The following is a 25,791-nucleotide window of genomic DNA, read 5'->3' as shown; positions in this document are numbered from 1 at the left end:
TAAATATGCAATATTACAAGCTTTATTAACAGACTTGTCTGCTGTTGTGTATTGCACAAGGATGTTTTCAACCATCCAAGATCAAACTATATTTGATGATGCAGAAGTTCTTCGACAGAAGTCCCAGCAGTTTTTCTTTTTCACTGACTCAAGCATAATGTGGTTATTTGATAAGGGAAAAAAATACTAAGGAATGTGTAAGTAATGCAACAGCAGTGCAAAAGATGTGCAGAAACAGTCGAGCAGAAGCCAAAGGAATTCTTTGTAGTGCCAAGGGTGGGGGGGGGGAGTGTCAATAACTTTCTTTCACCGGAAAAAACAACTTTTGCACTTGACAAAACAAAAAAAAAATAAATCCATTCACCCAAGTCTGTGATTATTTAGCTGCAGTTGAACTGGAAATAAAGCAGCTGTGTGAGTTTCAGAAGCAGAGACAGAAAAAAACAGCAAGATCCTTCAGAGACAATACAAAAAAAATTAATTTAAATTCTAACCAACAACAGGCGTACTCCTACATATGAACACATATACAGAATCAGATCTAAAATACCTGTTTGATTCATCGTTTCATGTAAACAGATTATTCTCCTCAGTAACTAACTGCTAGCTTGGCAATCTGTCCTTCATAGATGTGACTTACTGGCTGTAGCATGAACGAGTGACAATGTCTGTGTCCAAGGTAGTACCTGTACCAATAAAGTGCTAATACACCACAGACGGCATGCGCAGGTTACAGTATACATGGTCTCTGCTGTTTGTCTCAAATATACTGGTGTGATAGAAGAACAAAAACAACAACGAATCAAAGTTAAAGGTGGTTTTCCAGGTGATTCACCACTTTACTGCACTGTTTTCTGTGTATTGCTTTGGTATTAGAAGTTAAAAAAAAAAAAAAAACATCACAGTGTGGTGATTTACTCAATGTCTTTTCCTGGGAAGCAGTTACAGTTTTGCACCAAAATAAATAAATCCTGGTTAAAAAACAGCAGTCACTTCAGTTCTGACACCGAGATGACCACTTCAGCGATCAAACCTTCATCTAAAAAACAAATGTGGAGAGTAAAAATCACAGCCTGGTCCCACAGATTTAGCAGATTTCATTCCAACGCTTCAAAAATGTTTGAAATCCTCAGCAAGATATAAATGACAGTAAGGAGAACATGGAAAGCTACAGTATAAATACAATAAATAGTTTTGTTCAGTACTCAAAGGGACTGTGGAGGAAAAACAGACCCTGGGGTCAAACAGTCTTCGTGTCTTTAGAGAAGAGCCTCATTTCTTGAGCCGAGACGGTCTTTTGGTCTGGTGGTGTAACCGAGAGTAACATTCATTTACTAGAAAACAGTAGTGGAGGAAGTGTCTCTCTGCGACTGTCCGGTCACCACAGAGCATTAGCAGGGAGGCAGCAACTCTCCTCCTTATCCTCCTCATCCTCCTCTTCGTTTTCCTCTTCTTTGCGCTGTAAACCTGCAGCTTCTAGATCTTGGTGACATAGTTGTTGGGGAAAAGTCCCTGCTTTCCACGAAGTCTTCCCATCCACCATCCAGATGCGTCTGGTCGACAAACAAAACTGAAATTAGTGTCCTGTGAAAACACAAAAAAAAAATAACAAGCTCTTCCTGCACTCACCCTCCTTGATGATGTCGATGACGTCATCAGCGTTGAAGCTGAGCTCATCTGTGTCCTGAGCGTCGTAGGCGTACAGAGCTTTGCATTGGGGCACCTGGGGTTTGGGTTTAGGCGCAGGCTTGGGTCGCCCTCCTCCTGGTGGAGGTCTGCTGGCCGACGGTCTGTGAGCTCTGAGGCATCGAAGAAGAAGAAGAAGAAGAAGAAGAAGAAGAAGAAGAAGAAGAAGAAGAAGGACGAGGCAGCGGGAAGAAGAAGATGGAGGAGGAGAAGGAGGAGAAGAAGTTGGAGAAGGAGGAGGAGGAGGACGAGGCAGTGGGAAGAAGAAGATGAAGGAGGAGAAGAAGGAGGAGGAGGAGGCGGAGGGAAGAAGAAGGAGAAGAAGGAAGAGGACAAGAAGAAAGGGAAGGAGGAGAAGGAGAAGAAGAAAAAGAAAATGAAGGAGAAGAAGGAGGAGGAGGAGGAGAAGAAGGAGGAGGAGGAGGAGGACAAGAAGAAGAAGAAGGAGGAGGAGGAGGACGAGGCAGCGGGAAGAAGAAGATGGAGAAGGAGGAGGAGGAGGAGGAGAAGAAGTTGGAGAAGGAGGAGGAGGAGGACGAGGCAGCGGGAAGAAGAAGATGGAGAAGGAGGAGGAGGAGGAGGAGAAGAAGTCAGAGAAGGAGGAGGAGGAGGACGAGGCAGTGGGAAGAAGAAGATGGAGAAGGAGGAGGAGGAGGAGGAGGAGGAGGAAGAGTAGAAGAAGGAGGAGGAGGAGGCGGAGGGAAGAAGAAGGAAGAGGACAACAAGAAGGGGAAGGAGGAGAAGAAGAAAAAGAAAATGAAGGAGGAGGAGAAGAAGGAGAAGGTGGAGGAGGAGGTGAAGAAGGTGAAGAAGGAGAAGAAGAAGAAAGAGAAGGTGAAGAAGACGAAGGAGAAGAAAAAACCACAAAGATGTGAGACTGAGTTGCCTACAAGAAGATCGTGGATGAAAGATTCAGTTCACTGAGCTGCAGAAAAACCCAACTCAAGTTTTATGGGAGTCACATCCAAAACTACAAGTGCATGCATAATCACCATCTTGGTAGATTATATATGTATGAAAACATTACAATTTGAGTATTTAGATTTCTTATTTGTTATGTGTTTTTGCTTTTTCCAATTCCAATCATAAGCTGCGGTTCATAAATCAACCACAAGATGGTGATCTAGTACACGCTGTGATTCTGCTGCACAACAGATCTGAGACTACAAAGTGTTCATGAAGCCTTTCAGAGCAGAGTGTTGATCCTGAGTCAGCAGTCGCCTTAAAATCTCAGTTTATTCTTCCATGTTCTGCATCTAATTGCAAAACCCTGCTTCTTTCACGTTACTCTTTAAGCACAATACAAATGTAATGCAGAGTGAACTACTGACAGAAACGCTACTTAACTGAGGATCAAATCATTTAGAATAGTTTAAGTAGCGATACTTTAGTGAGCAGTAGGCAGGCAGTGAAGTACTAAGACTATGTTCCCTGCAGTCACGTCTTTGTTCTTGAAAGCAGCTTTCATATCAAAAATAAACCAACGGAAAAGGTGCACAGTGGGGAATCTTTTGAAAAAACTCTTTCAAGGATCTTCCATTGCAGAATGAAAGATCTGAGCCGAACTATCAAATTATTCCTGGCTGATATCAATGAAACTGAGCAGCGACAGAAAATGAAATATTAGTTGCAAACTACAAAAAATGCACAAGAGAAGCAGCATCCGTATGTGATGCTACCGGAAGCTTTTCTACTCCTGAGCCACCACCCAAAACATGGCAAACACTCCAACTCACATTCCTCCATTTGAAGCTGGCCGTCTGTCTCCAGGGCTACAAAAGAATACATTATCCAAATTATGTCAAATTACAGAAACACAGGAGTGGAAATTATTGTGTATCTATGGTGCCCATTTGAATATAGAAGTTTATAGCCATGCATGTGAAGTGAGACCCGGCACCACACTCACTTACATTTACTTACTTTCTGTCTGATAGAATTATCACCTAATGAAGCCAATCATGACCACATGTAATATACAGAAATTATCGTGCCAATTTATTCAAGTTAATACAGTAAAAAGGACTTTAAAGCTGAACCACAGTGCTGCAGTGTTGGATTATATTAGATTTAAAGAAAGTTAGCAGCATTTGCTCGTTATAAATAATGGATGAGTTAATATGTGAGTCATACTTTTGAATCTAACCTTATAAGGAACTAGAAAAGGTTTTCTGCATGTAATCGGTATCAGTTTTCTTAATTCTTTATTTCAGGGCTGTATGACCTCAACAAAGAGTAGAAACATAAAAAATAAAGTGTCGAACAGCACCAAAGAGGCCACATCTATGGAATCACAGGAGTGCCATAATAAAAGATAAATCTGTTTAAAAAAATAAGGAAATACATGTGCAAATATGAAGAGGAAAAAATAAATAAATCTGCTCAAAAATAAGGAAATAAATATGGAAATATAAAGGTAAATTTTGTCTTTGCTTTTCTCTTAGTAGTCAATACCTGATCACAGGATTCCTGCTTGGCGCTAGCTCATAGACTGTATAAAAAAGTTCATTATTTAGATTTTGATAATTATCTTTATTATACAGTCTATGGATCAGGTATTGATTTCTCAGCCTGGACAGAAAGCCCCGCCCAAAGCCATTTGATTGACAGCTCAGTCCGTCAGTAAAAGCAAAAGCAAAATGGAAAAAGCAATGACAAAAGGAAAAAACAATGACAAAACGTAAAAAAAACAAAAGGAAAAAACAAAGGGGAAAGGGAAAAGCAAAGACAAAATTTACCTTTATATGTCCGTATTTTAAATCATTTTTAAAAACGTATTCCTCTTTATATTTAGATATTTATTTCCTTATGTTTTAAGAGATTTATTTTTGATTTATTCTTTTATTTATTCCTCTTTATATTTACACATGTATTTCCTTGTTTTTTAACAGATTTTTTAAAAATTTTATTCCTCTTTATTATTTTGTATTATGGCACTCTTTTGATTCCACACAATCATCTACCTGGTATAAGTTAGAACAAAACTGCAAACTATTTAAAGTGTCTAAAATCAAAATGTACTTGATGCAAAAACCAGACTAAAAGTAGCTATAAGACTAAGCCAACTAACAGACATTATCAGCTGCCGTATATTTGCGTTCAGCCCAATCAAACCCTTGTAGCAGTGATAGCAAAGTCCTTTTATCCTCACGTCTTGTCTTTTCCTGACTGTACTTTGTTTGTTTCTGGGTTTATGTGTGCCACTTCCTCACCCTGCAGCTCCCTGATCGGGGACTCTCAGACAGTCCAGGTTTGGCTGCTGCCGGCTGCCTCCTCGCTCCTTCAGCTGGTTGATGTTGCTGGGCAGGAAGGGCCGCGTCGAGTTGCTGGATGACGGATGTCTCTGGTTGTGATGCTGGGAGTTCCTCTGATTGGCGATGTGGTTGGTGTTCTTCAGGCCGCCGTTTTGGTGAGCAACTGCAGAGAGAAATGAGGCGGGTTGTTGTGTTACAGACGGTAGACGGGGGACAAACGGCTCAGATGCAGCGAGGTGTGAAGGTTCTACCTGGAGGTCCTGGTGCAGCTCGAGATGGGATGTGCTGGTGGGTTCTGGACGAGTTGGAGCGACCCTGACTGAAGCTCTTCCTGGTTGGGCCTGAGGGAGAGCAAAAGCATTTAGATTGTCATGACAGCTTATACGAAACAGTGAAATATAATAATTATAGCTGACAGAAAGTGAGGCCTTCTTATGTGAGTCACATAAATGTCCTGATGTTTTCATCAAAAAGTTTTTTTTTGTTTTTTTTTTTAACTTATTTTTTATTGGTATCCAGAACTTTACAGGACACATTCCAACTTTGTCACAAGTGCAAATACACAAGTCAGGGATTTATTATTGGAGGAATAAAATTAAACAGATTAAAAAAAGAAAAGTAAAGACATTTCAGAAGTTAATAAGTGTAAATAATGACAGAAATACCCCATTAAGGTTATCCTCCTTGTTATCATTTGTTGTCTTTCAAATACAGAAACAAAAGTTTTTAAAAAAAGGAAAAAAAAGGAGAAAACACTTAAGTATCTGATAACTTGTGTATTATCCTTCATTAAAGAATCTGTCTGGTACCACCAACAGAACTATATATATCATAGAACTGGGAGGAAGGTGTATATTTGAGTTAAAAACATAGTATATACCACATAAAATCTACTTCTCTCTCAAGTTTTATTTGCACTGATCAGCTGCTCAGTTGATGACTCCCTTTATGTGGCATTACAATCTTAAAACATTTTAGCAAGCTACCAAAATTCAGGAAACCCATAAACATCTGCCGGCTTTTGACTGACAATACAAACGACTCTACAAACATTCCAAAAAAATAAAAAATGACCAGAGCAGTGAGCAGATGATGCTGTTGCTGACAGAATAAGAACAGATTTCTTCTCTACAGCATCCCTGCTTGGTTTGTGCACATTTTGTGGGGAGCAGAGCAACCATGTTTCCAATTTTGTTCAAATTTGCTTTGAACGACAAGCAATTCTCTCAGGAAAGTCTGCAGATGTGGAGATGATTTTACAACGAGGCAGCCCTAATTCCTCAATAACTAATGCAAATGCGCCTTAAAGTCTGTGAGTCTGTAGGTGTGGAAACTGAGACTGGGCCAAAGTCTTCACATCATAAAGTTTTTGTAATGTAACACCCTAATCCCCGACTCAGATATACATTTTTCACAGCTGTACTTGGGCTCTGTTGATACTCACGTGTGTTCTTGGGAAGCCCAGGGCCAACGCTGACCTGCAGAGATTTGCTGGAGGGCTTCAGTACAGGCATGTCCCCCTGACCCTGGGCGAAAACCACCTGCCTGGAGCCGCCGCCGCCACTCAGGAAGCCCCAGTTCTCCTTCTTCAACTTCAGCTCCAGTCTGAGAACAACATGAGTGGAGGTTTTTACTGCATTTTAGGATTATTAGGGCAACATCATGAGGCTGAAAGTGACACTACAGATTTGCTCAAATACATGTTTGAATGATTTTCAGCGTCTCCCTGTTTACTTACGTGTTACTAAACTTGAGTGGTAGCTTCCTCTGAGTTTTCTCCTCAAACCTTCGGGCCAGTAAGCTGGTGAACTCGGTCTTGAAGACACACTCCAGCAGGCTGTCGTACTCCTGCTCGTGCAGTATCATGAAGTCGTCCTGCATCGTGCTGAAAGAACAACGTACGGAGTAAGAGGCTAAAACCCCCATAAGAAACAAACCTCACTAAGAGAAAAATGGCATTCACACAATTGCTCTGCTTTCTGTTGACGGAGGCCAAGTTGGGGAGTCGGCTTTCACATTTGCATCAGGAGCCTCACAAAGCGGCTCACATCTGAAGAGGGAAGACAGCTTGTGCCCGTAACCCACACAAGGATACTTTGTTCCTCCCAGTGAAGTGGAGTTTTCCTCTGATGAGCTTTTTACAACTCCTGCTTTCGCTCATTGCACCACCTGGTCCGTATTACCCCACTGACTCAAAAGCCACATGCTCGCACCGACAGCTCTACCTCTGAAACAAGCTGCATGGCGTTCCCATCAACAACAAAGAGCCCACAAGGTCTTTCAGTTCCTTTTATTTCCCAGTTTTCCTCCTAGTAAACTAATCTACACTCAGCGACTGCCTGAGATGTGGAGCGGACTGCTTTCTGTCAGATCTGTGCGCACGCAAACACAAACAAGTAGCTTTAATACACTCCACATGTTTTCAGTGTCCCCTGTGTGACATTTACAGGAACATGGGAACTTGTGTGATTGGAAATCCAGACTGCGGCTTTGAAGTAGATTCATGACTTTCTGCAGTGCAGTGTCTACAGATTATAAGGTGGGCCCCTGCATGACATTCTGCCTCAGCCATTGTCTTGTTTTGGAAACAAGTCACTGCCTACTGGTGTCTAGAACTGCACTAAATGCAAATGCGGGATGCAGAACATCAGCCTTGAGATGGAGAGATTTTCACTGGAAATTATATATGTTTTGCCTAAACTTGAAAACTTGGTGCTGCAGCTTTCCTGTTTCTGTGATGAACCCTTCTCAAATGCAAAAATAGAAATCCAAAAGTCAACATTCACTGAAAACAGAGCCAGTAAAAGATGCAGAAGTCTACTTTCCTCTCAGACTTCAATTACAATGTACTGTAGCACTATCATGGAACTTTTCCTAGTGGTGCCAAAAAATATCCCCTACCCTGACTTTAACTTGATTAAGCCTCATTGGTATTTTTTCAAGGAAGCATTGCCAAAGATACACATTGTGCCTCAATTAAAACTAGATTTTAGACAAAACAGAGATTAAATGTTGGTGAAACAATTACACAACCATATATATCCTCCTGAGACCCAGCCCATTCATTTATGTCCTCTGTACTGGACATTTGTTTTTGTCTCTTGACTCATTTGAGATGCCCCACTAAATCCTGATGTGTCCAGTAGAGGACATCCTGGCTTTTCCAATGATATCTCATGAATGGGTGGGATAATTTCTTTGTTTTTATGCTGAGACAAAATGGAGACTGCAGCAAAACTCACCTGCCAGGAAAAGAGAAAAGTTAAGTCAAATATTGCTAAGGTATCGTTTCACTTGTGGTAATCAAAAATGTTCCTTGTTTCTGAACATGTCAGGAATTATAAATTGGGGTCAGAGTTCAGTTAAACTTTAGGTCAGGAAAAAAATAGCCCCTTTATGAATGTCAACTGTAATGGCCATGAGAACGATTGAATATATTTTCTATGTAAACTAATTAATGTAATAAATAAAAAGCTGTTTCTAACTATGTTTCATTCAGCCTCTTAAGTTTTACACTATTGTTATTTAATTTAGTTTCGTAAAGTTTCATTAGAAAATGAATCGGCATGTTTTCTTGTCAGCCTATTTTGATTTCAAAGTGTTGCTTTTTTTTTTTTTGTTACAGTAAAATCGTTCTGTTGTCACTTCAGTAGACATGCTTTAAACTCTGAAATACAGATTTTTTTAAAAATAAAATTCTAAATTGTGAGTTGTTGTTTTAGCTCCAAAAAGGCAGGAAATAACAAAAAAAGTTACATTTTTAAAGAAGCTTTTTTCCTCGGTTCTCAGAAGGATATAATCAGAGAACTGTTTGTTGCAAAACTCTAATTAAATCAAATATATCTATACAGCACGTTTAAAATAATTTGATTTGACCAAATTCTTGCAAATGCTATCAGACAGCAAAAAATATGAGCAAACATCACTATGATATGATATAAAACTTGCAAAAGGCAAGAGGAATTTGTAAAATCAATAAAATAAAAACAAATTTGAAATGCAATCAAAATATTGCAAAGAATATGCATTGGAGTTTGGCAAGGTGCCTCAACTTGTGATGCACCTCAACTAATCTGTGTGGGCTTCACAAACACTGTCCATGAGCTAATAAAGCTGCAGAATGGCTGAAACATGCTGCAAGATATCCCATAGAATACTCCAGAATAAAAATGCAGCAGAGGGTAAGTTTGCTGGAGAGCAGGAGGTGGTGCAGCAGCAGGAAGCAACGCTCACATGTAGATAGAATAGGTGCCAAATTTGTTTATATGGACAGAAATTTGTTTGGGATATGTTCTGGTCACGAATGACTGGACAGTACTGTGAAAAATACTGTGCCTCCATGAGCAGCTGTGAGCCTCCATTAAAACCACAAGAATGAATAAAATGCTTGAGCATAATTCTGTCTGGAAGGAAGTGAAAGCTTTATTTTCCAGCTTTGTAGAGGGGGAACACAAGCTGTCAGCTCTATGAACCGTGTTGTATCTGATGCAGATAATTTAATATTTGTCTGTCACAGATCTGAAGGATTTGTTGTCTGAAAGTCAGTTTGTACCTGAGAGACACAGCCAAGATCTTCTCCACATCAATCCGCCTCTTCAGCACCTCGGTCACCTGCCCTTTGTCTGGTCCCTGCTTCACCTTCTCTCTTCCAATCAGATACACAGACTTTGCAGTTAGGATCAAGTCTCTCTTAATCCCCTAAACATGAAAGAAAAAACACAACGTACATGAATGTTGTGTCAGTTGTTGAGCCATAAAAGAAGCTGCATGCTGAAGAAAAGCCAACCTTGAATCGCCGGTCATATTTCGTGACTTTGTCGGCGAAGTCGATCTTTTCTCTCTTGGCCAGAAACTGTCGCAGCTCAGGCCTGTCATCCATGCCGAGGTAGTCGCCTACAAAGTTCCTGTTGAGACTGTGTCGCCGCCTCTCTTTTCGGTTCAACAGCAGGTCTGAAGCTGAATAACCCCAGAGAAAGATGTTGAGAGACAGAGACAGAAGCAGAGAGACAATAAAGGACAAAGTAAGACGTCTCTTAACTCACCTTCCTCCCTCATCTGAACATACTTCTTGCGGGCCACATATTTCCTCCAGGCCTTCTGGATGGTCCGAGCGTAGCCGTCAAACTTTCGCTCCCTCGTCTCCTCCAGCAGAAAAAGCTGCGACGACAAATAAAGAGACGTACAGTGAACACACCTCAGTGCATAAACCCAAACACAGACACGCCTAAACACACTGGATGGAAGGAATGAACTCACAAACATACTGAACATGGCTGAGAACAACTGAACACACAAACCTGCTGTCGACTTCACTGATCATTTTTGTGGTTTTTACTGTGAGAATAAAGATTTTCTTCCGACTACTGTGCAGTGTTGTTACCTGACAGAAAGAGCAGCAGGTTGCTTGGATATTCATAATTAAATAATTTAGTTCTTAAATCCTCACAGTCATGTGGTTAATGTTCTGTTGAGCTGCAGAGCAAACTGTCCACTTTTCATTTATCAGTTTGTACAAAGGGAAAATGGACATTTTTATTTCACTGCCTTCTGGTTTTTTTACTTCAATGATATTTTTTCAAATACATAACTGACTTCAGTGACTTTGCTGAATCAAATTTGTAAGAGGAAATAAACCTGGAAACAAGAGTAAACAGGCAAAGACAAGCAATATTAAATAATTTTTAAAAAGTCTGCCTTTAAATAATAAATAGGTGTCCATGTAACCAATGAGTTAGATAAGACAAGACAAGACAAGACAAGACAAGACAAGACAAGACAAGACAATCCTTTATTACTATTACCGTCATTTTACAACAATATTTCTTACTTGTTTTGCAGGTCAGAAAACACAAAAAGTGAACAAAATGCAACTTTGAAAGATAGATTCACTTGATCTGATTATGTTCGACAGCTGACACACACACACACACACACACACACACACACACACACACACACACACACACACACACACACACACACACACACACACACACACACATATATATCTTTTTCTTCCTGTATAACAGTCATCATCAAACTGGTCTGTGTTGTCCTGTATAATTATTATGTTTATCGATATACATATATAATAATATTCTTTGGGTGTACAGTCATTTTAGCACCTCCTGCACAAGGAGCTGACTCTGTCCAGTCTATGTCATTTCCTGATGGGCCTCTTGACACGCAGTCAGCCTCTCTGGCTGCTCGCTGCCAGACTAAACATCCTGTCAGGGCTGGACCAGGCCTGGCATCCATACAGGCTGTAGTGTGACGGAAGACGAACAAACCACCAAAACACAACACAACCGATCAAACTACAACCACAAACGCTGCCAGCAGAGAAACGAACTGAGTCACCGACTGAGACCGTAACAGCTCATAATCACTGAGGCTTCAGTGGTTTTCACTAGAAAACTGATCAAAGTTCCTGAACAGCAAACCCAAAAAACAAACAACTGGAGGTGTAGTAAAGATCCTTATTATTATCACATTCATAACTATTATATTATATTATATTATATTATATTATATTATATTATATTATATTATATTATATTATATTATATTATATTATATTATATTATATTATATATCACAAATGTTTTTAATATGCTGTAATGTAGTAGATTAGGTGTTGATTAATTTATTCATCCCCCTGTGAGCAGTCTTAAGTGGAAGCTGCTGTACAAGTAGATAATGAATGACAATATAGTAACACTGTATATTAATACATATTTTAAATTACAAATTCCGGCTTGGTCTTATAGCTGTGACAAAAGATTAATTTCTGTTTTTCCTTGGAACAGACAATAAAGCTATCTATCTATCTATCTATCTATCTATCTATGTATCTGTCTGTCTGTCTGTCTGTCTGTCTATCTAAATACATATAATGTGTCATAAACCATTTATTGAACCTTGTATCCTTCTTATAAATCGTAAATGAGGCATCTTAAAATAAAAACCTTAAAAAAACACCAGAAAAGTGATTTTCAAAAAGATTAAAGCTATTTGATGATGAGACTTCCTGCTCATTATGTTCCTGATGTTCCACTAATTGAAAACTATGTTTCAGCACTAATCATTGTAACGTTTGCAAACTTCAACATGCAAACATCCAAGACATTTTCTTGCAGATGTGAACAGCAAATTAAACTATACTATGACAATTTTTTCACAGATAAATGACAGCTCTCTGAAGGCCTCCAGCTCGTCCGTCGTCACTCTGGGGGAGAAACTCCTCCAGCATCTGGCGTCAAACAAACTTCGCTTATTACATCCAGCAGAAAAACGCCTCAGTCATACAGCTAATTAGTTGGTGTCAGTGTCTTATCAGACACAGAGGCTTGTTTTGAGAAGCGTGGCAGCTCATTTCAGCGCTCCGCCTTGTCTGATATTAGCGTTTCATAAGCACACCTCAATGACTTGGACTCTCAGTCGGGCAGTGTGGGGGATGGTGGCTCCTGGCACTGCAAGGCTGCAATAAATAAGTAAAGCCATTCAGGATCAGCTGTGAGGCCTGAGTTAAGTCTGTGTGTGAGCTTCCAAACATACATCTGAGTGTGTGCGTGTGCACGTACGCCCGTGCACAATGTGTACAAATGTTAATAAGTGAGAGCTCAGACTTCACACAAGCGCCGCTTTCATAAGAGCCGAGAAAAAAAGAGGAGTTACGGCGGAAAAAGACAAGCCTTTACGATGTCCCACCAAACTCTGCAACCACAGCCTGTACTTGTGTTTTACTTTCAGAGTCAGTGTTGACTCAGTGCTGACGTGGTACAAGGGTCGGGTTCAATCTCCTCCCCTGCAACAAGGAATTGAGCATGATTCGAGACACTGCTGCCCTTTTATGGAGTTTAGTGTAAAAACGGTGAGTTCAGTTTTCCTCCTTTCCTCATGTCAGCTGATATTTCTGACAAGCGAGTTCAGCTCTACTCTGGTACACGTTTGCTTTCCAGAGATGCTGCATTACATAAGGCTGCAACCAAGCAAAAGAAGTGAGGCCGTGACAGTCTGGAGAAACGTACCGACTCAGGGGCTTTAATGAAGATCTTGCTGCGACCGAGCTGGAACTGATCCTGGTCCATGTTGACGGACCGTAAGAGATGAAGGACGCCTTGTTTCTCGTCTCCTCGCCACGTCGGCCAGGACTCTTTAGTCAAGATGGCATACCTGAAGACAGAAGGTTTAGCGGAGATAAAGAAGTTGAGGGCAGCTCTGTGAGTTTGGATGCGGTTTGTTTAAAAAAAGGTAACACAAGCTACAAAGATGGCCCAACTGGATGAAAAGTAAAGAGAAATGGAAACTCCTTGGTTGGTTTGAGCTGTGATACCTGTTGAGGAACTTCCTGAAGACTCTGCGGTAGGCGTAGCCAGCACGCCTCACCCTGATGTTCTCTTTCAGACCCAGATACTCCACCTGGTGCTTCACTCTGAAGACAGAAGAAAAAGAACCACCATCAACACCATGTGAATGTGTCACTGTGCTGATGAAGATTAAACTTTCTTTCCATCCCTGCCTTCTTAAATATACTCTCTGGCCTCTTTTCATCTATTTCCAACCCAGACCACCATATGAAGGACTCAGCCTTCCTGTGTGATGCTGTCATTGTACCTATTTTCTCTACTTTTGTGACATATTTATGCTAAATGTAAAACATCCTGATTTAATGTCCACAATGTGTACAAGCTACTAATTGATAAGTATGAAATTGTCGTTGTCAGTTGTCAACTTTGACTCAGACATCTTTCCACGGCACATGAAAGCCCCACTCCACCAGCGGAAGGGATAATTGCAGGTCATTGTATGCAAAGAAGGTGCTTTTGGTAACTTTTTCCTCAAACAAAGACCTAAGCACTACTTAGTACACTCAGACTTCCTGTGAAAACAGCGGTTCCGGTGCTAATTAATGAGCCACCCGGTGCATGACTCACAACAGGAAGTTCATAGGCTCTGAACAATACGTTATGATTCTGTATGTGAACATGAAGTGCCCAAAACCTGAAAAAAAGACCGGGAAACAAAGGGATAAAGACGGAGGGAATGCCTGAAACATGTCTCACGTGCCTTCAGACGGACGGAAAACATCCAAAAAAGGAAAAAAACAACTAATTGGGTGGAGACAGAACAAATTAGAACAATGATGCAGTGTTTATCAAACTGCTGAGTGAAATTCTAGAATTAAGTTGCAACTTGGAAACCACTGTCCATGAAAAATTCATCAGCTGAAGCAGCGGTGTAGTGATGCCAGGAGAAGAAGGCCGACTCCTAATCTATGATCCTATTTTGGGTTTTTTTCTTAAAGCTTCCTGTTCAGCAAAAGACAAACAGCCTGTTATAGTGCACTCCTGCTCATTTAGTTCACTCATAAATAGAACATTTGGTCACTTAAACTTTTGGTGCTTTACTTCAGGGATGAAATTAACATCGGTCACAGAGGAGATGCAGATTTTGTGATTAGTACTGGTTCACAGATTAGAAAACTTAACTGTTCTCCCAATTTGCATGACTTTGGGCCAGTCCTTTGTAAACAGTTGATATATTTGAACAGCTAGTGCAGGCCAAAGTGTGTCAACATTATGAAAGTTACATTAATTGTCAAGGGACACTTTGCAAATATCATTAGTCCTACACAAGCCCAATCTAGTGTCTCTGATTGGAAGGTACTGAAGAGGGTGGTGAGGGTTGCTGAGAGGATCATTGTAAGGGACTTTGCGGAACAACGTTGCCTGTCAAGGGCATTGAGGATCACCAGGGACCCCACTCACCCTACCTGTGGACGCTTTTCTCTCCTACCCCCAGGCAGGAAGTACCGCAGCCTGAGATGTAAAACTGTTAGGTTCAGGAACAGTTTCTTTCCCACCGCCATCCGTCTTTTAAACAGAGGACTGTAAATGTTAAACATATACACTCTACTGCCTTTCACGAGTGCAATTACCTTGGACATGTGCAATAACGTCTTATCTATTCTCTTCGTTCTGCAGTGCATCTCTAATGTAATTTGCCTGAATGACAATAAAGTAATCTGAATAAAATATATTCAACATGAGGTAAACATGCATGTTTTAGTCAGAGATGCAACTGATTTTAAAAATGAAATATTTAAAAACTGAATTTGACTGCTCTCAGTGCACATTTACAAACCAACTTTAAGGAAGCAAAATTGCTGCTAACAGACTATTATATGTCCTTCGTGACAAGGTTCTCTCTAAAGCCTAAACCGAACTAAACTCTAGCAACTAAAACAACGAGGCAGAGTAGGGCCGGTCAGGCCTTCATCATCCTAAGAAAAAAACAAGACACGGCTGAATGTTGTGCATTAGAAGTGGCTTAGAGGTGTGCACACGCAACTGACTAAAAAAAAAATACACATATAAACTGCATACCTGCATGTTTTCTGCTCCACACCACTAAGCTGAGGCATTGTGTATTACAAAAAGAGGTTGTTCTGCATTTGAACTGAACATTTGGTAGATTATCACACCATATTTATGTGTTGGAGCATGGAGTTAAGCTTCACTTTCAGTCACTTTTCATGCATGTTTCTCATTTATACTTCGAATATACCACTAAAATTTCATTATTTTCTGTTTTCTCTGATCTAGCTCCTCCACCAGCAGCTGAATTACCTCTCTGCTCCAGTTCAATTTGGTTTTCATTCAATTCCGTTTCATGTTTCAGTCGCTTTTCCGTCACCAGTTCATGTTTCAACTGCATAGATGCGTTTTTATCTGCATGTTTGACTCTGAGGACAACAAGGGACGTAGTGAATCCATCACTCACCGGCTCTCCTCCCAGTCTTTGGGCTTCTTGGTCTCATTGGGTTTGATGCAGCGGATGTAGTGTGGAGTACATTTCATCAGTGTGCTCACCAGGTCATTGGCTTGTTTCTGGAGGATGGAATCAGAGCAAAAGTCATCAGAGATAATGATGAGACTGGCGACTACAACGACTTCAAAGTCATGAGACTGAATTACTGGTTCTTTTCTGACTGGGAATGCTGAAAGACGCCTCACTGACAGCACACATATTTGTTATCTCACAGTGACCGTGATCAGTGATAGAGAAAACACACAGGTAGACACACACCTTTATTTTGCTGCCTGCAGTAGTGGGTCGACCCTTCTTCTCAGCATTGAGGTTTTCTGGAAACAGTGCTCTGATGAAGGCACTATTGGAGGATAAAGGTGAGGAGACGGAGTTAGTCCTGAAGGAGAAACGCTGCTATCAATAAAAACTAAGACCTGTAAATATTAGCAGGTTCCCCTGGCAGCCAATAACAAAAATGCTGTTAATGATTAAAGCACCAAGGACCTTTGACTAAGGTCATCGGCTTAAATTCCTGAAGCATTTGGGAAGGCCTGTCTGAGTTGGGGGCGGCTGGGAAAACAAGAGATGTGTGTGTGCAGTATTTGTACAAACAGCTCACTGTGCAGTAAATCTGCCCAAGGCCGCCACTGTAGAGACAAATGAATGCTTTTATGTGACAAAATGCTCAGTTAAATAACATAATGAATTACTTTTGATTGAAATTTGGCCTTTTGCCCTGTAAAACAAGAAATAAAGAAGAGCTGTGTTTCCTGAGAGTATCTATCCTGCTAAATTCAGGATTTTTCTCCCTTGCTTCTCTGCAGTCGAAGGGGAATTCACTTTTTCCATGAAGTGCAGATAGCTGGCAGAGGTTATGCAAAATTCCATACTGGGAGGGTGAAGCCAGTTTTTACCTACAGAGTCGATATTCAGGAGGTAGAGGTAGAATATTCACGTCTTCAGAATGCAGAGAGAGAAACAAAACCTCAGCACTTCAAACCTTGACACAGTATGTGTGTGTGTGTCTAATCAAACAGTGCTGATTCACACCACCTTCTGCAAAAGTTGATTTGGATTTGAACAATTTATGACTTTTATCTTGTAGATGTGCTTTCATAACGTCATCATCACAACACTAGGGCGTCTGACTGCTGCTCAGAATGTATCGGGTATTTGTGAAGTTTCCAAATCTTCAGGTTTCTCTCAGCTGAAGACGTTCACTCAACTCAGGACAGTTTGTACCTTCGAGCTCCACTTACTTCACAGTTCAATATATATTGAGGGTGATTTTTTTTTATTGAACAAGAAAGGAACAGTCTGTGTTTAAACTATGACATTTGAATCCATCTGCACCAAATTCGCTCTGACTCTCCTTACCCCTGTTACACATGCTGCTGTGCTGTGGAAAAGTGCTACACCTACCTTTACAAGGAAGCAGAAGCTCTCACCAGAGTATGAATGAGGCCACAGTTTTACCCAGAATCAATAACTTAAATTAATGATGCAGTCTTGTTGTTGGTGTAAATTTGCTATTTATGTAATAGCTTACTTGTCAGCTACACATTTAAAAGTCATGTCTGCAGGTAAAACAAAAAAAAATGCAGAAAAAACACTCCAACACTAACTCAGTAAACAAAATCATGCTTTGCTGCTGTGATCGCTACATCTATCATACAAACACGTGGCTCCTTTTGAACTTTGTGGGGTATTATTGCTTTGAAAAATCACATGAAAATGTGGTGACCTGATGTGTACATCTGATTAGCATTCGACTTATTTCAACTTGCATAAGTTTCCACCTTTGGTGATTATTGTTTTATTATTTCAAAGCTTTTCATGCTTTAAAAAAAAAGAATTGCAGCTAATTTCTGCTTTCTCCCACATTGGTATTTGTTTGCTTTCAAACTTCTGACTCGAGGTCTGGATCCAGAAGAAAGGATCAGCAGGTTATGTGTACAAATAGACCAGAAGTCTGCTAATACTGTCCAGCTGATACTACTGCTCACTCCTTTCTTCTCTGTTCAGACCTACCGCTCTGAGGAATCTGGACGCTTCCTTCCTCCTCACGTTCCCCTTGTGTGACTGTGCCAAAACCGTTATCTAAGTGTGAGTATATGTGTGTTTTTGTATCTGCGCGGGATGTTAAGTGCACTTATGTATTTTCGAGCACGTGTCCGAATGAGACTTTGGCCTAAACTTCTTTCACGCCTCACAAAACGTGCACACAAAAGACGCCTGTGGGGGTTACCCAGACAATACAGGCTGTTTGCACAGATGGCCACTTTGACACAAAAACCAAAACACAGGCGGGCCAGACTCCACCACGAGGAGGCCGCACTTGTGAGGGTAGATCAGTCAGACCCTCAAAAGCCGCATAATGGGACATCAGCCAGACGCGATTCAGGGCAGAGGGCACGACGAAGCCCGGCCCTCCACACTCTGGCTGCGTCCCGCCAGTTTCCAGATGCAGTGGAACGTCTGAAGCTTTCATTCAGATGTATTCAATTATAACCATATGCATCACAAAAGAAGGTTCCCTTTAAGTGCGGCCGTCCTCACCACATGTCGGTGCAATGTGCAAATCGGAGTTACTTACATTTCACTGCTCTGCATCAACTCAATGAGGTCAGTAAAGAGAACATCCCGGTTCCTCTCGCAGAAACCGTCTGCATCGTAAGACACCTGCAGCACATGAAGAGATTTCATTAGAGTCAGAGAGGACAAGAGCTGAACTGTTTTAAGACTCCAGCACAGTGGAAAATGACACCTGTGTGAAAATATAAAGTGTAACTGATATTATGGCTTAAATCAGTGGGTTGAATTTTATGGGGCAAGAAAAAAATGAAAGGTTTCACGTCCAAACTTCACCTCCCAGGATTAGCATCCACATAAAACCAGCGGTTTAAAAGTGTATGACTTAAACTGTGTTATTTCTTCTGTACTGTCAGCTGCAGGAATGTTTTGAACGCAGTCATGAGAGCCCCTCGAACCTTTATAGCACAGCTCATTAAACCTGTGGCATGTGTACCAGGCCGAGGCCACCACACATCTGGAGAATGACACGGACAACCTTGGCCCAGACCACCAAAAAGACACCTAATCAACTGTAACGTTTGAAACAAATAAGGCTGATAAACATGTGATGTGGGAGCTGCAGCTAAGAATAAATCAAGTAGAAGGACAGGATGTGCAGCAATGGACGGGCGTTCAGTCTATTAGTGGAAATTTTATTGGGACAACGATGACGACAGACTCCAGAATTGAAGCAGCAGCTGCATAACTGGTATTTATGACAGATCATACAAGCAGCTCCCATACCAACACCATGAAAAATGACATTTTAATAAGTTTCTATTTGCAGAAGATGCTGTTCAGATGCCTGCTGCAGACTGTATGTTTATACAGTTGACACCACAGAAAAGACAAGCACATGTGGATGCTGGAAACCTCATGAATGTTGTAATCGTATGTCAACCATTGCATATGAGCAACGCTAAGAAGTTGGTTAGAGAAACTATATGCACTACTTGCATGTTTATGTCGATTTATTTTTCCACTCTGACAGACAGAAGTTCTGTTTGTCAATAACAAGATGATGCCAGTCGTCTGGGTGGATGCGTACATGAACTGACCTTGCCAGCGTAGTGGTGGATGATGAATCCCTGGTTCCAGCTGTTGAAGTGTTCGTGGGTGTTGATGGCGACCCTGAGTTTCTGCAGCATGGTCTGGTCGGCTCCTTCGCCCACAGCATGCATGGTGGCGCACACATCGTCTAGGATACTCATGATACCGGGAGGATTCTGGGATAATGGATAAAAACACTTCATGTTTATATTATCATTGGTTGTAAAATGCACTGAGAAGCTTTTTATGCTGACTGAAAGTTTATTTCTGACAGTTTTATGTATTATCTGGAGCGCTAGTTCAGTCATACACTGCAGACACTGAAACTATTGATCAAGTAGTCAATACATAGGAAAATATTTAGCACCAATTTTGATTATTGAACAATCATTTAAAAACATTTATCAGCAAAGGTGCCAAAAAAAATCAACAGTTTGAGTTTCACAGTTTTATTTGCTGGTTTTCTTTGAGATTAAACTTAACCATTTTGGGCTATTTTACATAGACACTTAAAGAAGACATCAAAGTCAAATCTAACAGCGCTGCTCTGCTCCATTCGTCTCCATTATGTCAACAGTGTCTCACACTCAGCAGTGTTGTTGTGGGGACAAATGTAAACTTGTCACTGGATTAACCAAAGAACTAAACTGTCAGGCTCTGATACAGATCCCTGCTCCTCTCAGATGGAGGCTTGTTTTAAAGCCCTTGTTGTGGATTTCATGGATTAGCCCTCTCAGTAGGACAGATAAATCAAATTAAGAGGCATGTCGGCACATTTGAGCATATTAAGCTGCAAGTCGTGGCAACAGAGCAGAAGCTTGGCAGGAACTTATGCAACTCAGTTTACAATGTTAGGAAATAAAAACTAACAAATGTTCATATAAAAAACTGATATATGATCACATCTTAGTTTATATTTTAAGCCTTTAGCTTGTTTGTTATAAGAGAAGGGTCACAGAATAATAGATTTCAAGACATCTGATGGCCCTGGACTAAGAAGAAGAAGACTCATACTCTTTTTTCACCAGTATTTCGTATTTATAGATTGCTTTGTTTTATTTCCCTCGGCCCTCGTCCTGCTCAACTCCAAACCGACATCCATCCTGGTCCGAGGTTGTCATTCGTGGCAGAAGCAGCTGCAACGACCACACCGTCTCCCCGGCCCGACCAAATCTCATCAGCTTTGCGGCTCTGTCCCTACCGGCCAAGCCCCGGCCCGCCAACCCGGCGGCGACGCTGATCGGCGGCGACGCCTCCTCTTCCTCCAACCTGCCAGCTGCCGGAGCCTCTACGGCTCCCATCCGAACAGCCGACGGACCGCCAAAGGCTCTGGACCCCCCGACGTCCAACGCTGCGGATCAGCCGGCCTCCTCATCGGGGGCGGCTACCTCCCGGTCGCCGCTGGACGCCGGCGCAAAGACCACCTCCGCGCAAACGTGCGGTGGCCCCCGGGCTCAGCCTGGCTCCACCTGCAGGGTCTCCCCTCCGCGGGCGACCGGCAGCACTCGGTCCTCCTCCGGAGAGCAACAAACCCAGCGGTCCCAAACCCGGATATCCTCCGCATCCTCCCGACGACGTCTGCTGCGGGACGCGGTTCGCCGCCACTCCGCCGGGTCCGTCGGCAAAGATTTGGACCATCATAGCAGCTGTCTACAACGCGAGTTTGTAGACTCCTCATCGCTGCGTTTCCATCGCTCCACCATCACCTCCCCCCTTACCGACACCGAGCCACAGGGACAGCTGGCACCCGCGGCGGCTCCTCTGCACACCAGCCCCGACGCAACCTCAGCTGGAAGCCCTCCACTCCACCTCTCCCGTAAGTTCACAACCTCCCGTCCACCACTTGCCCCACTCTTCGCCCCCACTACGCTCATCATTGGCGACAGTATCATGAGAGGCATCAGGTTCTTTAACGCTATCACACTGTCATTCCCCGGTGCTACAGCTGCAGATATCGCTGTTAAAATTCCTTCCGTTCTCCGCTCACTCCCCTCCTCTGTACACCGCATTATCCTTCACGTCGGCTGCAACGACACAGCGCGCCCCCAGTCTGAGCAGACAAAACGTGATTTTCAATATCTGACGGACTTACTGAAAGACTGCGGAAAGTCTATTTTTATTAGCGGGCCCCTACCAATGGTGAACAACAGTTCTGAGCGCTTCAGCAGACTGCTCAGCCTGAACACCTGGATTAGCTCGTTCTGCTGTGCCAGCAGAATTAACTTTATTGACAATTTTAACTGTTTCTGGAACAGGCCAGAATATTTTAACAGTGATGGCATTCATCCAAACAGGTCCGGCAGATCACTTTTAGTCTCAAATATCCAATACACCGTCCACACTTCAGACTGACTAGTGCCAGTGTTTACATCCATCTCTTCTTCACGCTCCACTGAACCGCCTCCCAGCTACAGCGCCCCCCTCTGTCCCCACCTGGAACTCCCCCCATCTTCCCCTCCAGCACACCCACTGCCTCCCCCCTCTGGCTCCCCCTGCCCGTCACCCCGGCTCTACCAGAATTCAACTAGCTGCCAAATCCCCACCATCATCAGCTTCAGACAACCTCGGCAGCCCTCCCTCAGAAACTGCCATTTTGCTAACCTTCGCCCACTTCCACGGACCTCACAGCCTTGTCCCCAGAAGCCCTCCCCTAATCACACATCCACACTTCACCTGAACTTTGCCCTCTTCAACACCCGCTCCGTCACCAGCAAAGGCCCCATTCTACAATTATTCATCCTGGACAATAAACTGGACTTCCTCTGTCTAACCGAAACATGGCACAAACCACTGGACTTCTACCCACTCAACCAAGCCACTCCCTCCGGATACACGTACCTCAACTCACCCCGCCCAGAAGGTCGAGGAGGCGGCATCGCAGTCATCCACAAACAGGTCTTCACAACCATCCCACTTTCCATCCCTGCCTCCCCCTCCTTTGAACACCTTGTTTTTAAATTACCCGGTCCCACCCCAATGGTCACTGCTATCATTTACCGCCCACCTAAACCAAACCCCTCATTTCTCCCTGACTTTTCCCACTTTGCCACCCAGCTATTAGCTACATCTCCATCAGTCCTCATCCTTGGTGACTTCAACTTTCACATGGACAACCTTCACAGTAAATCTGCCTCTGACTTCCTAGACCTCCTACAATCACTCAACCTCACCCAGCATGTCAATTTCCCCACCCACAACCATGGACACATCCTCGATCTGGTTTGCTCCTCTGGTCTTACAGTCCTAAATATCTCCAGCTGTCATCTCTCCATCTCTGACCACCTAGCAATAACTATGGACATCAGCCTCCCCACCCCCCTGCCCAAGGAAAAACGGACAATCTTTTTTAGAAACACTAGATCACTCTCCCCCTCTGTATTCTCCGCCTCACTGACCACTGCATTGTCCATCTCCCCTCCCCCATCAATCAATAACCCCACTGACCTCATCAACCACTATAATCATACTCTCTCTTCCTGTCTTGATCAGCTTGCTCCCCTCAAATCCAAATTAGTCACTTTCTCCCACTCTGCTCCATGGTACACCCCCGAACTCCACCGCATGAAAGCCCATAAACGACAGCTGGAACGTCTTGTCAAGAAAACAAACCTGACAGTTCACCGTCAAGCCTACTCCGACTTCCTCCAACAATACAAAGACGCCCTGAAATCTGCACGGTCCACTTTCTACTCTGACCTGATCAATACCAGCTCCAACAACCCCAAGTCCCTCTTCTCAACTGTCAATAAACTCCTTGCCCCCCCGGACACCGTCTCAAACTCGTTCACCACTGACAAGTGCAACCTATTCCTCTCTTTTTTCCATAACAAAATCATCTCCATCCACAGCAGCCTTGTCACCTCTCCCACCTCACTTGATCCCCCCTCTCCTCCACCAAACCCTCTGAACTTTCCCCCCCTGGCCCACTTCTCGCCCGTTTCCCCCCTGGACCTGCCCAAATTCATCACTGGAACTAAAAACTCCACATCCTGCCTGGACCCCATCCCCACTGACCTCCTCAAAAACTGCCTCCCTGTTATCTCCCCCCTCATCTCTAACATCATCAACACTTCCCTCAGTACTGGCTGTGTCCCCTCACCCCTCAAGCTCGCCTCTGTCTCCCCCATCCTCAAAAAACCTGGTTTGGATCCAACCTCCCCTCACAACTTCCGGCCCATCTCCAACCTCCCCTTCTTATCCAAAACATTAGAACGTGTCGTCGCTGCCCAGTTGAAAACTCATCTCACCTCCAACAACCTGTATGAAACCTTTCAATCCGGATTCCGCTCTCATCACAGCACTGAAACTGCTCTCCTCAAGGTCACCAACGATCTCCTCCTCTCCTCAGACTCTGGACAAGTCACCATCCTCATTCTTCTCGACCTCTCTGCAGCATTTGACACAATCAATCACTCCATCCTCCTGTCCCGCCTTCAATCCTCCATTAACATCACCGGCACCGCCCTCACCTGGTTCACATCATATCTCACAAATCGACAACAATTCATCAAGGTCAACAACTGCACATCCGCCACCGCCCCCCTGTCCCATGGTGTCCCTCAAGGATCAGTCCTTGGCCCCCTCCTCTTTATCCTGTACCTCCTCCCCCTCGGCAACATCATCCGCCGCCACAACCTACACTTCCATTGCTACGCCGACGATATCCAACTCTACATCTCCACCAACACCACCGCCACCACCACCCTCCCCTCTCTCTCCAGCTGCTTGGCCGACATTAAATCCTGGATGAGGAAAAATTTTCTCCTGCTAAACTGCGACAAGACTGATCTCATCTTTATTGGACCTAAATCACTCACACCATTTCCCCACCCCCCCATTACCATTGATAACACCACCCTATCTCCTTCTGCTCACATCCGCAACCTCGGTGTGATATTTGACAGCAACCTCACTTTTGAACCCCACATTAATCAGATCACCAAAACTGCCTATTTCCATCTCCGCAACATCGCCCGTCTCCGCCCCTTCCTCTCCTTCTCAGCCGCTGAAACCCTCATTCATGCCTTCGTCACTTCCCGCCTTGACTACTGCAATAGCATTCTCTTCGGCTCCACCTCCAAAGTTCTCAATAAACTTCAACTCATTCAAAACTCTGCTGCCCGACTCCTCACCCGAACCTGTTCTCACGACCATATCACCCCCGTCCTGCAGAACCTCCATTGGCTCCCCATTTCACACCGCATCCAGTACAAACTGCTTCTCCTCACCTTCAAGTCCATCCATAATCTTGCCCCCTCTTACCTTACCGATTTGCTCCTCCCCTACACCCCCCCCAGGAATCTCCGCTCCTCCCACACAAACCTCCTTTCCATCCCGCACAGGACCAGCCGGCGACATTGGGGGGACAGAGCCTTCGCCATTGCCGCCCCCACACTCTGGAACTCACTCCCCCATGCCCTCCGTGACTGCACCAACCTCACCACATTTAAATCCCTTTTAAAGACTCACCTTTTTAGATCTGCTTTCCTTAAGTGATTCTGTATTTTATCTTGAACTTGTTTTACTATCTATTGATTTTAATTAACAGTTTTGTTTTATCTTATTGTATTTTATGTACAGCGTCTTTGAGTTTTTGGAAAAGCGCTTTATAAATAAAATTTATTATTATTATTTATTATTATTTCATATATCTTGTCTTCCTATTTACAGGTGCCAAACTGGACTATTTTGGTCTGCTTTTCTTGTTACCCTTTAGGCAAATAATTGCACATGTGTGTATGTTGTTTATGGCAGAATAAAATCAAGGCCAATCATATTAAAATCTGTTGATGAAACACTTTTTTCTTTATCAACTGCTGCCGATTAATAAATTAATCTTAAAATAGTAAACACTGTCCATCACAATGTCAAAAAGCCTAAAATGGGCATCTTTAAATCAGTTCAAACCCCAAAATATCCAGATTACTAACACACAAGCAGCAATTTCTTACTTTTAAGTAGCTTTAATGAAAGAATATTTGACATTTTTTCCTTGAAAAATAAATTTCAAGTAGATTATATACATTTTCTGTTAATTGCTATTGATTTCAGCTCAACCCATGATTGTCTAATTATGTTTGTGTGGGTGTCTGATAAAAAAAAAAAATTCTTATCCAGATGCTGGTTTATTTACTTTGCTTTCGATGAGATCGCACACGATCTTGTTGTTGAAGTACTCTATAGGAGTCCACTTGATGCCTTCTTGCACATACTCCTCCTGCAAGACATGAAAAGAGAATTAAACATGTAGAGAAACAGGAAATAAAACATTCTACAGAGAAGAAGCTTGTAGAAGATATTACCTGCTCAGCCTTCAGTGTCAGCTCAATGAAGATCTGCTGGAGCTTCTCATTCACAAAGTTGATGCAGAACTGCTCGAATCCATTTTTCTGATGAAGACAACATGGTTAATAAA

At 42.7% G+C, this 25,791-nt stretch overlaps 1 protein-coding gene and 1 long non-coding RNA gene across 3 annotated transcripts in view; one reads left to right on the top strand and one right to left on the bottom strand.

Moving 5' to 3' along the window:
* myo1ea (myosin IEa) overlaps positions 1–25,791 on the bottom strand; it is a 63,352-nt gene continuing 37,561 nt past the window's right edge. Inside the window, exons 12-29 of one of the 2 annotated variants that reach the window (XM_023283905.3) lie at positions 25,679–25,765; positions 25,510–25,593; positions 19,385–19,552; positions 18,349–18,434; positions 16,032–16,113; positions 15,726–15,832; positions 13,276–13,374; positions 12,971–13,115; positions 9,983–10,097; positions 9,727–9,896; positions 9,493–9,638; positions 6,679–6,825; positions 6,385–6,545; positions 5,192–5,281; positions 4,899–5,103; positions 3,423–3,458; positions 1,630–1,799; positions 1–1,553 (exon numbers count right to left, since the gene is read on the bottom strand). In XM_023283905.3, coding sequence (XP_023139673.2) covers positions 1,477–1,553; positions 1,630–1,799; positions 3,423–3,458; positions 4,899–5,103; positions 5,192–5,281; positions 6,385–6,545; positions 6,679–6,825; positions 9,493–9,638; positions 9,727–9,896; positions 9,983–10,097; positions 12,971–13,115; positions 13,276–13,374; positions 15,726–15,832; positions 16,032–16,113; positions 18,349–18,434; positions 19,385–19,552; positions 25,510–25,593; positions 25,679–25,765 — 2,175 coding nt within the window. In that variant the 3' untranslated portion in view covers positions 1–1,476. The remainder of the gene's footprint in view (positions 1,554–1,629; positions 1,800–3,422; positions 3,459–4,898; positions 5,104–5,191; positions 5,282–6,384; positions 6,546–6,678; positions 6,826–9,492; positions 9,639–9,726; positions 9,897–9,982; positions 10,098–12,970; positions 13,116–13,275; positions 13,375–15,725; positions 15,833–16,031; positions 16,114–18,348; positions 18,435–19,384; positions 19,553–25,509; positions 25,594–25,678; positions 25,766–25,791) is intronic. The other variant, XM_023283906.3, reaches the window with a different exon arrangement.
* LOC129348957 (uncharacterized) lies at positions 12,568–14,981 on the top strand. The gene is made up of 2 exons (XR_008601733.1): positions 12,568–12,813; positions 12,902–14,981. It is a non-coding gene; the product is annotated as an uncharacterized LOC129348957 (long non-coding RNA).

The sequence above is a fragment of the Amphiprion ocellaris genome, chromosome 1 (assembly GCF_022539595.1).
Source record: "Amphiprion ocellaris isolate individual 3 ecotype Okinawa chromosome 1, ASM2253959v1, whole genome shotgun sequence".
Lineage (NCBI taxonomy): Eukaryota > Metazoa > Chordata > Actinopteri > Pomacentridae > Amphiprion > Amphiprion ocellaris.
Note: the sequence above shows the minus strand (reverse complement) of the source record. Positions and strands in the feature narration are given on the sequence as shown.